Genomic DNA, 15086 nt, shown 5'->3' with positions numbered 1-15086 from the left:
TAACGTTTTTTGACTCCACATATACCTCAACGCACCACTCACCTTTTTTCCTTCATCAATTCTATGATTAACCTCATCCTTCATAAATCCATCCGCCGACACGTCAACTCCCAAGTATCTGAAAACATTCACTTCTTCCATACTCCTCCTCCCCAATTTGATATCCAATTTTTCTTTATCTAAATCATTTAATACCCTCATCACCTTACTCTTTTCTATGTTCACTTTCAACTTTCTACCTTTACACACATTCCCAAACTCATCCACTAACCTTTGCAATTTTTCTTTAGAATCTCCCATAAGCACAGTATCATCAGCAAAAAGTAACTGTGTCAATTCCCATTTTGAATTTGATTCCCCAAAATTTAATCCCACCCCTCTCCCGAACACCCTAGCATTTACTTCCTTTACAACCCCATCTATAAATATATTAAACAACCATGGTGACATTACACATCCCTGTCTAAGACCTACTTTTACCGGGAAGTAGTCTCCCTCTCTTCTACACACCATAACCTGAGCCTCACTATCCTCATAAAAACTCTTTACAGCATTTAATAACTTACCACCTATTCCATATACTTGCAACATCTGCCACATTGCTCCTCTATCCACTCTATCATATGCCTTTTCTAAATCCATAAATGCAATAAAAACTTCCCTACCTTTATCTAAATACTGTTCACATATATGCTTCAATGTAAACACTTGATCTACACATCCCCTACCCACTCTGAAACCTCCTTGCTCATCCGCAATCCTACATTCTGTCTTACCTCTAATTCTTTCAATTATAACCCTACCGTACACTTTTCCTGGTATACTCAGTAAACTTATTCCTCTATAATTTTTACAGTCTCTTTTGTCCCCTTTCCCTTTATATAAAGGGACTATACATGCTCTCTGCCAATCCCTAGGTACCTTCCCCTCTTTCATACATTTATTAAACAAAAGTACCAACCACTCCAACGCTATATCCCCCCCTGCTTTTAACATTTCAGTCATGATCCCATCAGTTCCAGCTGCTTTACCCCCTTTCATTCTACGTAATGCCTCACGTACCTCCCCCACACTTACATTCTGCTCTTCTTCGCTCCTAAAAGATGGTATACCTCCCTGACCAGGGCATGAAATTACTGCCTCTCTTTCTTCCTTAACATTTAAAAGTTCCTCAAAATATTCTCGCCATCTACCTAATACCTCCATCTCCCCATCTACTAACTCCCCTACTCTGTTTTTAACTGACAAATCCATACTTTCCCTAGGCTTTCTTAACTTGTTTAACTCACTCCAAAATTTTTTCTTATTTTCATTAAAATTTCTTGACAGTGCCTCTCCCACTCTATCATCTGCTCTCCTTTTGCACGCTCTCACCACTCTCTTTACCTTTCTTTTACTCTCCATATCCTCTGCTCTTCTTATAACACTTCTGCTTTGTAAAAAACTCTCATAAGCTACCTTTTTCTCTTTTATCACACCCTTTACTTCATCATTCCACCAATCACTCCTCTTTCCCCCACCCTCCTATAACCACAAACTTCTGCCCCACATTCTAATACTGCATTTTTAAAACTATTCCAACCCTCTTCAACCCCCCCACTACTCATCTTTGCACTAGCCCACCTTTCTGCCAATAGTCGCTTATATCTCACCCGAACTTCCTCTTCCCTTAGTTTATACACTTTCACCTCCCTCTTACTTGTTGTTGGTAAAGGAGGTTTTGTGGGCGAGGGGCTTGGACTTCCAGCAAGCGTGCATGAGCGTGTTAGATAGGAGTGAATGGAGACGAATGATACTTGGGACCTGATGATCTGCTGGAGTGTGAGCAGGGTAATATTTAGTGAAGGGATTCAGGGAAACCGGTTATTTTCATATAGTCGGACTTGAGTCCTGGAAATGGGAAGTACAATGCCTGCACTTTAAAGGAGGGGTTTTGGGATATTGGCAGTTTGGAGGGATATGTTGTGTATCTTTATACGTATATGCTTCTAAACTGTTGTATTCTGAGCACCTCTGCAAAAACAGTGATAATGTGTGAGTGTGGTGAAGGTGTTGATTGATGATGAAAGTATTTTCTTTTGGGGGATTTTCTTTCTTTTTTGGGTCACCCTGCCTCGGTGGGAGACGGCCAACTTGTTGAAAAAAAAAAAAATGTATTACTTATTACCAAATCTCTTTCTACACATAGCTCAATTAAAGGCTCCCCATTTACATTTACCCCTGGCACCCCAAACTTACCTACTACTCCCTCCATAACATTTTTACCCACTTTAGCATTGAAATCCCCAACCACCATTACTCTCACACTTGATTCAAAACTCCCCACGCATTCACTCAACATTTCCCAAAATCTCTCTCTCTCCTCTACACTTCTCTCTTCTCCAGGTGCATACACACTTATTATAACCCACTTTTCACATCCAATCTTTATTTTACTCCACATAATCCTTGAACTAATACATTTAAAGTCCCTCTTTTTCTGCCATAGCTTATCCTTCAACATTATTGCTACTCCTTCTTTAGCTCTAACTCTATTTGAAACCCCTGACCTAATCCCATTTATTCCTCTCCATTGAAACTCTCCCACCCCCTTCAGCTTTGTTTCACTTAAAGCCAGGACATCCAGCTTCTTCTCTTTCATAACATCCACAATCATCTCTTTCTTATCATTTGCACAACATCCACACACATTCAGACATCCCACTTTGACAATTTTCTTCTTCTTATTCTTTTTAGTAATCTTTACAGGAAAAGGGGTTACTAGCCCATTGTTCCCGGCATTTTAGTTGACTTTTACAACACGCATGGCTTACGGAGGAAAGATTCTTATTCCACTTCCCCATGGAATAGACAAGGTGGACAAAGACAGGATGTTCCAGAGATGGGACACAGAAACAAGGGGTCACAATTGGAAGCTGAAGACTCAGGTGAGTCAAAGGGATGTTAGGAAGTATTTCTTCAGTCATAGAGCTGTCAGGCAGTGGAATAGCCTAGAAAGTGACGTAGTGGAGGCAGAAACCATACATCGTTTTAATGCAAGGTTTGATAAAGCTCATGGAGCAGGGAGAGAGAGGACCTAGTAGCAATCAGTGAAGAGGCAAGGCCAGGAGCTATGACTTGACCCCTGCAACCACAAATAGATGATTACAAATAGGCGAGTACACACACACGTGTGCACACAAATACACACACACATGCACGCATACACACACACACATACACACATGCATACACACACACACCCCTGCAACCACAATTAGGCGAGTATACACACACACACATGCACGTATGCACATGTGCAAGATAAGCATATATAAATAAAAATGCATACAAATCCTACCTTAACAGGATAATTGAAGGTGGCAATGTTCTCAAGCATTTCCTTTGCTTTCTCCAGCTCAACTTCCACCTTATCCTGATAAACCTCAAAATTACGTTTTTCCATTTCTTCTACGAGAATTTCTGCCTCGCGGATAGCTTGCTCCAACTGGGCCCCTGGGAACACATTCACATATAACATTACTTTTTATCTAAAGTATTTCAATGTCCACTGATGTAATATACAAAACTTTTCAAAAAAAAATAATTTAGAAAATGTCCCATACTTGTGAATGCTTTCAAATTCTGTGCTCACATCTTGATCTAAGGCCGCACTTTCCTGGTGAGCACCTGATCAATCAAGTTGCTGGTGCTAGCAGCCAGCAGGCCTATATAGCCATCACAACCTGGATGATGAGACACTTGCAGTGCTCAAGTTTTCTCTTGAAAAATTCTGCCTTTATTTCAGCAATATTTTTTCTGATATTTACTGGTAATCAACTGAAGACTGATGAACCACACATGTTGGCACAGCTGTCAAGGGTAGGTGGTGTGCCCATACTCCTTTATTATTCAGAGAATCCCTGTGCCTTGATAGATAAGACTATTATCATATTTACCCTGTGTCCAGTCAACTTAACAAGAGGTTAAGTAAGGTTTGCCAGATAACAGGAAAAGTGTTTCATGATGCGGGCCTTAGTCATATGATGGTCTACAGCTGAAGCTTTTGGTCATTTGACCAAGGCCTTCTGCTAACTTAACAAGAGAGTATGCATGACTAAGTGACATTTAAAAACTCCATGTCTAGTTCTTAGGTAGTCTAAGTATTAGGATTAGTCTGCCCGAAATGCATGGCATTCTAGTGGTTTTCTTTTGTGGCCAACAATATTTTATTACATGTAAGCTACATCACCCATATACTGCAGAAAAGAAAGAAATTATTTGTATTTGTATCTGACTAAGTCAAGTGACCAGAAAGTATGTAGCTTACACAAGTCTCTGTTTAAAATACATTTAGACATTAAATAAGCTATCATCTATGTATTTATCATTCAGAGAATTTCTATCCCTTGAAGGGTGAGGATAAATAAGGTTTATCCTTCAGACGGCAATATAACACTATGCAGCAGATGAGTGCAAGATTGTACGAGTAACTGATGTATCCTACAGTCGGATGACACCAAGAATAAGCACTTATACTATAGAACTCTAATAAATTTTTTTTTTTTACATAAACTCACTTTTCTGGGCATTACTTGTTATTGTACATACACAATGGCATACAAGAAGTCTACATATGATATTGCAAGTCATAACAAAATTTGACTACTGAATAAAATATCAAAGCTATAATATTTTTAAAGGCAACAATGGCTGAAGCTGTATAAAGCCATAACTAGTGATGTGTAGCCACTAGCAAACACCCTACTTAGGTTGGTGACCATCTATTACCCATAATTTTTGTGTCTGTGGTGAGAGACCAGTAGTTTAAAAAAGTGGGGGAGAGAGGTTAACTTGCAACATGTCTTGAGTGTAACCTACTTTTTTGACTATTAAATTTGTATACAATAGTGAGTTTTTCTAATATAGGGCAATTTTCAAGAATGTACTGGTAACCATCACTCTTTGTGAGACTCTAACATACTGTATATATAATCATTTTTAGCAGAAATGCTTGGGTTATTCATTTAACACACTGGCTGTCTCCCACCTAGGCAGGGTGACCTGAAAAAAAAAAACACTTTCACCATCATTTACACTATCACTGTCTTGCCAGAGGTTGGCAGATATGACAGTTTAGATGTAACAAATGCTTCATAACAGTCCCTGACAGTATCAAAGTAGATATAATAACTGTCCTTGTTGAAGAACAGTAGGAAGAGCCAGGCAGTTATATACAATATTAAGTCATACAGGCCTTACATGTATTTAAAAAGAAAGAAACTTAAATGTAAATATCCTTTGCATGTTAACGAACATTAAGGTACATGTCACCAGAATAATTATCAAGCCTCTATAAAAAAAAATTTCACCATATCAATCTACTCCTTTTCTGGAGTAATGGTCATTAAGATGCTTGGCAAATATTATTTGGCAAATTTCATGTAAATATTCTTACGTATGTAGTGCACTGCATCTACCTCACTGCTGAGGCAGATGCATTAACTGCCACTTAAAACAAATACTCTACAATAATAACCTACACAAAATTATCCATTCACAAAACACAGAAAAACAGGATGATCACCTGTGCCAGTCTCCAGACCAATTACAAGCTTATTTATTTCAGCAATAATTCTGCGTGCTAAATTGAAGGCTGCATCCACATCTTCTTGAACCTTTAATGCTTCTACATGAACATTAAAACTATCTTCAGCAGCACTTCCAGCTCTATCAAACACAATTCCACTCTGAAACAGAAAACAGTTAAATGAATAAGAACTTTTCTACCTAGTGTATCTGTTTTGGGGGTACACCAGCCATCTCCCACCAAGGAAGAGTGACTGGAAAAAGAAGAAACACTTTCACCATCACTCACTATCACTGTCCTGCAAGAAATGTGCTGAAATCACAGCTCAGCTGCCCCTCCAAACTGAAATATCCCCACCCCTCCTTCAGAGTATAGGCATGGTATTTCCCACCTCCAGGACTCAAGTCAAGCTAACTGGTTTACCCTGAATCCTCTCATAAATGTTACCTTGCTCACGCTCCAACAGCACATCAAGTCATAAATAACCACTTGCCTCCAATCAGTCCTATCTGACATGCTCACACATGCCTGTTGGATGTAAACGCCCCTCACACACAAAACCTCCTTTATCCCCTCCTGCCCTCCAGTCCATCTATGTTTTTCTTTTTGAAACACGCCAGCTGTCTCCAACTGAGGCAGGGTTACCCCAGATTTAAAAAAAACACTTTCACCATTTACACCATCGTTGTCTTGCCAGAGTTACACAGATACGACAGTTTAGATGTTTACCTGGAGTTTACCTGGAGAGAGTTCCGGGGGTCAACGCCCCCGTGGCCCGGTCTGTGACCAGGCCTCCTGGTGGATCAGAGCCTGATCAACCAGGCTGTTTCTGCTGGCTGCATGCAAACCAACGTATGAGCCACAGCCCGGCTGGTCAGGTACCTACTTTAGGTGCTTGTCCAGTGCCAGCTTGAAGACTGCCAGGGGTCTGTTGGTAATCCCCCTTATGTATGCTGGGAGGCAGTTGAACAGTCTCGGGCCCCTGACACTTATTGTATGGTTTCTTAACGTGCTAGTGACACCCCTGCTTTTCATTGGGGGGATGTTGCATCGTCTGCCAAGTCTTTTGCTTTTGTAGTGAGTGATTTTCGTGTGCAAGTTCGGTACTAGTCCCTCTAGGATTTTCCAGGTGTATATAATCATGTATCTCTCCCGCCTGCGATCCAGGGAATACAGGTTCAGGAACCTCAAGCGCTCCCAGTAATTGAGGTGTTTTATCTCCGTTATGCGCGCCGTGAAGGTTCTCTGTACATTTTCTAGTTGAGCAATTTCACCTGCCTTGAAAGGTACTGTTAGTGTGCAGCAATATTCCAGCCTAGATAGAACAAGTGACCTGAAGAGTGTCATCATGGGTTTGGCATCCCTAGTTTTGAAGGTTCTCATTATCCATCCTGTCATTTTTCTAGCAGCTGCGATTGATAAAATGTTATGGTCCTTGAAGGTGAGATCCTCTGACATGATCACTCCCAGGTCTTTGACGTTGGTGTTTCGCTCTATTTTGTGGCCAGAATTTGTTTTGTACTCTGATGAAGATTTAATTTCCTCGTGTTTACCATATCTGAGTAATTGAAATTTCTCATCGTTGAACTTCATATTGTTTTCTGCAGCCCACTGAAAGATTTGGTTGATGTCCACCTGGAGCCTTGCAGTGTCTGCAATGGAAGACACTGTCATGCAGATTCGGGTGTCATCTGCAAAGGAAGACATGGTGCTGTGGCTGACATCCTTGTCTGTGTCAGATATAAGGATGAGGAACAAGATGGGAGCGAGTACTGTGCCTTGTGGAACAGAGCTTTTCACCGTAGCTGCCTCGGACTTTACTCTGTTGACTACTACTCTTTGTGTTCTGTTTGTGAGGAAATTATAGATCCATTGATCAACTTTTCCTGTTATTCCTTTAGCACGCATTTTGTGCGCTATTACGCCATGGTCACACTTGTCGAAGGCTTTTGCAAAGTCTGTGTATATTACATCTGCATTCTTTTTGTCTTCTAGTGCATCTAGGACCTTGTCGTAGTGATCCAATAGTTGAGACAGACAGGAGCGACCTGTTCTAAACCCAAGTTGCCCTGGGTTGTGTAATTGATGGGTTTCTAGATGGGTGGCGATCTTGCTTCTTAGGACCCTTTCAAAGATTTTTATGACATGGGATGTTAGTGCTATCGGTCTGTAGTTCTTTGCTAATGCTTTACTGTCTCCTTTGTGGAGTGGGGCTATGTTTGTTGTTTTTAGTAACTGTGGGACGACCCCCATGCCACTCTAAACAGCAAAATATTCCAACCCCCTCCTTTAGAGTGCAGGCACTGTAATTCTCACCTCCAGGACACAAGTCCAGCTAACCAGTTTCCCTGAATCCCTTCATAAATGTTACTCACACTCCAACAACTCATCAGGTCCCAAAAACTGTTTGTCTCCATTCACTCCTATCAAATATGCTCATAGAAGCCTGCTGTATGTCCAACCCCCTTGCACACAAAAACCTCCTTTACCCCTTCCCTCCATCCTTTCCTAGGATGACTCCTACCCTTCCTTCCCTCCACTACAGATTTATACACCCTCCAAGTCATCCTATTTTGCTCCATCCTCTCTAAATGACCAAGCCACCTCAACCCCTCCTCAGCTCTCTGGATAATACTTTTATTAACTCCACACCTCCTCCTAATCTCCAAACTATGAATTTTCTGCATAATATTTACACCAGCCTGGCTGATCAGGCCCTGATCCACCATGAGACCTGGTCTCAGACCGGGCCGCAGGGGCATTGACCCCTGAAATCCTGTCCAGGTAAAACCACACATTGCCCTTAGACACGACATCTCCACTGCCTCCAGCCTCCTTCTCGCTGCAACATTTACAACTCATGCCTCACACCCATATAGGAGTGTTGGTACCACTATACTCTCATATATTCCTTTCTTTGCTTCCATGGGTAATGTTCTTTGTCTCCACAGATACCTCAATGCACCACCCACCTTTTTCCCTTTATCAATTCTATGGGTTACCTCATCTTTTATGTACCCATCTGCTGACAAGTCTTCTCCTAAATGTGTGAACACATTCATTTCCTCCAAACTGCCTCACTCCAATCTGATATCCAATTTTTCCTTACCTAACTTGTTTGACACCATCATCACCTTACACCCTACTATATATTCTTCTCATATACCCATAGTCAGAGAGTATACAAAGTGGAAAGGCAGATAACACCAATACATGAACCATGTTTAGTTAATGAACAGAACACTCTGGGGTTTTTACAGGGTAGACAAGAACAGACTATATGACATGAGGAGGATTACATGAGGCACCAATGGAGGCTGAAAACACACACAAACCACAAGGATATGAGAAAGTAATTTTTCAGTGTTGGAGTAGTATAAATTTATTATGAGCTAGGTGAAGTGGAAGCACACAATATACATGGATTCAAAACTACAATTGATAAAACCAGAGACCAGAGAACAGGAATTAATCCCTCCAATAGAAGGGTGAAGATGTTGCAATTCAGAGGGCCATCTGAACTACAACTGAATGACTAATAGTGTATCTGTCCTAAGATTACTAATCGATTGTTTTATTTTAGTTTCAATATATATTTTGATGTATGACTCAAACAACTATTACTGAAAAGCTAAATTCCACATGGACAGAAAATATATAACTGTATAAAGAGGATCTTTGACAAGAAAGCAAAATTTACAGATTCTTTCCATTTTGTGTTTTAATTTCTGTCCATTTGGGATTAATTTTTTCACTTTAAAATACATGTATATTATTGTTTCTGTGGTAGGTACTCACATGTGCAGAAAGTGCTTGTGCTTCTCTCACTATAACGCTTAAGGGGTCCTGAAGAGTTGACGTTTCAGCCTCGGTCAAGTCCATCAGATTAACTTGAGGCCTAAGTTCAAATACTGTGGAGTTGATCACACCCAGTCTTTGATGCAGGAAATAACTGTATGCTGCAGTCTGTTATTAAAATACAAAACATATACATAATGTTGAAGTTTTATTGGTAAAAATTCAAAGCAAAGACAAAAAAGCTAATCATGTGCTGTCCCCCATTATTGCAACACTATTTAACAAATCTGTTGAATTTTCTAAATTCTCATCCATACTTAAGACAGCAAGGGTCACCCTGATCCACAAAGGAGGCAATCCTACATAACTAAATAACAGACCAATATCTAACTTGCCTTTGCTCTCAAAAATCTTCAAAAATATAATACATAAATAAATCTACTCCTACCTCCTATCCCATAACATATTGAACCCCTGCCAGTTTGGGTTTAGGCAAAAAAAAAAAAAAAGCATGAATGATGCAATTATTCAGATGCTCGAATTACTATATACAGCAATTAACAGAGATGAATATCCTCTGGGGCTCTCCATAGACCTACAGAAAGCATTTCATACAGTCAACCACAATATCTTGCAACTAAAACTAAAGCATTACTGGGTCAGAAGACACTAGCTCAACTACCTAAAATCTTATCTTAGTGGAAGACACCAGTATGTGCACACAAATGGTGTGACTTCCAATACTCAGCCTGTAGTTGTTGGAGTGCGACAGGGAAGTGTCCTAGGTCCTCTACTCTTTCTTATTTACAACAATGACCTCCCAAACGCATCGCAACTCCTTAAAACAGTTCTATTCGCAGATGACACCACTTATGTCTTCTCCCACCCAAACCCGGCTATACTTAGTAACACTGTAAACATCGAGCTACGTGAAATATCAAACTGGATGACGACCAACAAACGCACTCTCAATATAGACAAAACCTTCGAATTCGTTTACAGACGTAGTCTGTAAACGAATTCGTCGCTAAGTGAGAAGAGTACTATAATGGTACTGGGCTTGTGTCAACCATCTTTGATAGTCCATACCCCCGGCCGGGATTGAACCCGCGGTCATAGAGTCTCAAAACTCCAGCCCGTCGCGCTAACCACTAGACCAGCTAGCCACAATAAGATTCATCCAACTAGGTATATTTCTACACCATAGGAAAGTTAGCACAGGCACCTCTGTGACCACAAATGCAAGTTTTTACAGACGAATCTCCAGCTAGCGTGGCCGTGACGAACTTGAGCTAGAGTTCGTCACGGCCACGCTAGCTGGAGATTCGTCTGTAAAAACTTGCATTTGTGGTCACAGAGGTGCCTGTGCTAACTTTCCTATGGTGTAGAAATATACCTAGTTGGATGAATCTTATTGTGGCTAGCTGGTCTAGTGGTTAGCGCGACGGGCTGGAGTTTTGAGACTCTATGACCGCGGGTTCAATCCCGGCCGGGGGTATGGTTTATTTGCAATCGTGTCATTACGATTTCTTAAGTCATCTTTGATAGTGTTTTAATGTCACTTTCACACCATTTATAACATTTCTGGTATATTTTTAAATGTACGTATATACAGTAATGCACTATATACAGTGGACCCTTGACCAATGATGGCATCGTATGTTAAATCCGACTAGCGATACTTTTAATGCAAAATTTTTGCCTCGACTAGCGCTAAAAAACTCGACCAACGCGATTCGTTCTGCTCGAGACACGTCCACGTGTGGCCTGCGCAGTGTTTACAAGCCAGCCACCTAGGTCGCATCCAAACATACAATAGGAACATTTCATATTATCACAGCGTTTTTAGTGATTGCACCTGCAAAATAAGTCACCATGGGCCCCAAGAAAGCTTCTAGTGCCATCCCTGTGATAAAAAGGGTGAGAATTAGTATGGAAATTAAGAAAGATTTTGAAGGGTTTGGGGCTAACCCTGAGATGCCTATGCCAGTTGTGGAATCCATTGTGCCTACTTCAAAGATTAGGGAAATGTGTGCAAAGTGGGTTGAACTGCAAACCTTTATGGATGAAAATCACCCTAACACAGCTACTGCAAGCCGTGCTGGTGACTATTACAATGACAATGTTGTGGCCCATTTTAGACAAATCGTAAAGGAATGGGAGGTACAGAGCTCTATGGACAGATGTTGTGCGACAGAGGTCCAGTGACTCTCAAGCTGGTCCTAGTGGCATTAAAAGAAGAAGGGAAGTAACCCCGGAAAAGGACTTGACACCTCAAGTCCTAATGGAAGGGGATTCCCCTTCTAAACACTATCACCATCCACATTCCCCTCCTCCCATCTCATCAGTCATCACCAGATCTTCAATAAAGGTAAGTGTCATGTAACTGTACATGTCTTCTTCAGTTTGTGTGTATTAAAATTAATATTTCATGTGGTAAAAAAAGTTTTTTTTCAATACTTTGGGGCGTCAGGAACAGATTAATTTGATTTCCATTATTTCTTATGGGGAAATAACTCGACTAACAATAATTTCAACTAACGATGAGCTCTCAGGAACGGATTAATATCGTTGGTCGAGGGCCCACTGTATTATAATCAGAATAGAGGAAATCAGCTCTAATATACATTATTCAGGTAGGCATACTGGTCAGAGAGGCTGTCATTAGTTGAAGTCATCTGTAAACAAGTACAGTGGAACCACCTCCTGCGAGCACATCGACGTGCAAGTTTTTCCAAATACAAGCAGCCGCTCTGTTGATTTTTCGTTTCCATACACGAGCAAAATTTCCTTTAGCAAGCAGGCCTCAAGGGAGGTTCCTTGATGCTGGTGAGGGGCTCTTGCTCTTGATCTGGAGAATTGTATCTCATTTGTTTGCAAGATTACAGGTACGTCTTGCTACTTCTACTTACACTTAGGTCACACCAAACATACATGTACACATTTATTTATACACACTCATCTGAGTTTTCTTTGATTTTATCTTAGTTCTTGTTCTTATTACTTTTAGTTTTATATCCATGGGGAAGTGGAATAAGAATCTTTCCTCCGTAAGCCATGTGCGTTGTAAAAGTCAACTAAAATGCCGGGAACAGTGGGCTAGTAACCCCTTTTACTGTAATAATTACTAAAAAGAATAAGAAGAAAATTGTCAAAGTGGGAAGTCTGAATGTGCATGGATTTTGTGCAAATGATAAGGAAGAGATGATTGTGGATGTTATGAATGAGAAGAAGCTGGATGTCCTGGCTTTAAGTGAAACAAAGCTGAAGGGGGTGGGTGAGTTTCAGTGGAGAGGAATAAATGGGATTAGGTCAGGGGTTTCAAATAGTTAGAGCTAAAGAAGGAGTAGCAGTAATGTTGAAGGATAAGCTATGGCAGAAAAAGAGGGACTATATAAGTATTAATTCAAGGATTATGTGGAGTAAAATAAAGGTTGGATGTGAAGTAGGTTATAGTAAGCGTATATGCACCTGGGAAAGAGAAGTATAGAGGAGAGAGAGAGAGATTTTGGGAAATGTTGAGTGAATGCATGGGGAGTTTTGAACCAAGTGTGAGAGCACTTGTGGTTGGGGATTTTAATGCTATCTCCCACAGTATAAAAAAAAACAATGGTTATAAATGACCATAATTTTTAAAGGGGTGGACCGGTAAGCCAGTGGAAGGCCTTGGTCAGATGACCCAAAGCTCCAAAGGCGGGTCATCATCTGACTAAGACCTGCGTCAGGAAACATTTGTCCTGTTTCCTGACGAACCTTACCTAACCTAACCTCTCCCACAGTGGAAGGGAGAGTCAAAAAAATAGAAACACTTTCACCATCACTCATTCAATCATTGTCTTGCCAGAAGGATGATGAGATCACAATTCAGATGACCCTCCATATTGTAACATCCCCACCCTTCTTTCAAAGTGAAAGTTTTATGCCTATCTCCAGAACTCAAGTCCAGTTAACTGGTTTTCCTGAATCCATTCATAAATGCTATCTTGCTCACACTCCAACATAATGTCAAATCATAAAACCAACTTGCCTCCACTCACTCCTGTCTAATACACTCACAAATGCCAGTTAGATATCTAAGCCCCTTGCACACAAAACCTTTACCCCCTCCCACCCAAATTTCACAGGATGACCCATATTCCTCCTGCCCTCCACCCCAAATTTATACACCCTTCTAGTCACCCTATTTTGCTCCATCCTCTCTAAATAAGCAACACTTCAACAACCCTCCTTCAGCTGAGTAATACTTTTGGTAACCACTCTTTCCAATCTCTAAACTATAAATTCTCTACATAATATTCACACCACACACTGCCCTTAGATATGACATGTCCACTTCCTCCAGCAGGTACCAATAAAATCTGGCACATTCTGCCTCTAGGGATAAAATTCTTTGCCTCCTGAGATGTCTCAATGCACCATTCACCTCCCCTCCCCCACCCCAGAATTCTATGGTTCACCTAATCTTTCATAGACCCGGCTGATGACAAGTTCACTCCCAGATAGGTGCTGCCTTTCCCACCTCAAGAACTCAAATCCAGTTTGCCAGTTTTCCATGAATCCCTTCATAAAAGTTACTCTACTCACACTCCAACAGCACATCCATTAAAAAACATGTCTCCACACACTGCTACCTAAAATACTCGTGAGAGCATTTTGGGTAGGAGTGTGTGGATGCTCAAGACCCTAAAACTCAAAGCTTCTTGTTTCCCCCCCTGCCTGGGATAATCCCTGCCCCTCTTACCTTCCACTCCAGATTTATACACTTACTTTGTAAACCTATCTTCTTCATCCTCTCTACAAACCCAAACTATCTCAACAACCCCTCCTTAGCAGATAAATCTGTAGGGAAAGGAAGGCAGGGTAGGGGTCATCCTAGGAAAGATTGGAGAAAGGGGGTAAAGGAGGTTTTGTGGGCGAGGGGCTTGTGTGCTTGAGCATGTTAGATGGGAATGAATGGAGACAAATGATTTTTGGGACTTCACAAGCTGTTGGAGTGTGAGTAGGGTAATATTTTGTGAAGAGATTCAGGGTAACTGGCTAGTCAGACTTGAGTCCTGGAGGTGGGCAGTACAATACCTGCACTTTAAAGGAGGTGGTAGTTTGGGATATTGGCTGTTTGGAGAGACATGTAAACTGTCGTATCTGAGCACCTCTGCAAAGACAGTGATTATGTATGAATGATGGTGAAAGTGTTGAATGATGACAGTTTTTTCTTTCTTTTTGGGTAACCTTGCCTTGGTGGGAAATGGCCGACATGTTAAAAAAAAAAAAAATTCTTTCTTATCATTCTATCATTCTCTTACCATATCATTCTTTTATCATATTCTCTTATCATATCTCTTATCATTCGCACTACATCCATGCAAATTCAAACATCCCACTTCGATGGTTTTCTTCTTATTTTTAGTAAGCTATACGAGAAAAGGGGTTACTAGTCAATTACTCCCAGCATTTTAGACGACTTCTATAACACGCATGGCTTACGGAGGAAAGATTCTTATGGTTATTTACCTCAAACTCAGTAATAGTAGGTTGAATAAGCCATGACAGCTGATCTGTGGTGTCAAGCAGAGCATGAACACACTCTTCACACTCATGACAGCCAACACCATCAACCAAGACCCATCTGAAAAATATAAACAATCTGCTGGTTGAAGAAACTAAAATGTAAAAAAAAAAAAAAATCAAACATACACCAGTACTTAATGCTAGGAATTCA

General features: G+C 40.7%; 1 protein-coding gene across 1 annotated transcript in view; it reads right to left on the bottom strand.

Annotated features, from left to right (window-relative positions):
* LOC128702233 (laminin subunit alpha-like) overlaps positions 1 to 15086 on the bottom strand; it is a 206955-nt gene that overhangs the window by 123854 nt on the left and 68015 nt on the right. Inside the window, exons 13-16 of the mRNA XM_070102903.1 lie at positions 14879 to 14993; positions 9368 to 9535; positions 5567 to 5729; positions 3341 to 3495 (exon numbers count right to left, since the gene is read on the bottom strand). Coding sequence (XP_069959004.1) covers positions 3341 to 3495; positions 5567 to 5729; positions 9368 to 9535; positions 14879 to 14993 — 601 coding nt within the window. The remainder of the gene's footprint in view (positions 1 to 3340; positions 3496 to 5566; positions 5730 to 9367; positions 9536 to 14878; positions 14994 to 15086) is intronic.

This window comes from Cherax quadricarinatus, chromosome 83 (genome assembly GCF_038502225.1).
Source record: "Cherax quadricarinatus isolate ZL_2023a chromosome 83, ASM3850222v1, whole genome shotgun sequence".
Classification (NCBI taxonomy): domain Eukaryota; kingdom Metazoa; phylum Arthropoda; class Malacostraca; order Decapoda; family Parastacidae; genus Cherax; species Cherax quadricarinatus.
Note: the sequence above shows the minus strand (reverse complement) of the source record. Positions and strands in the feature narration are given on the sequence as shown.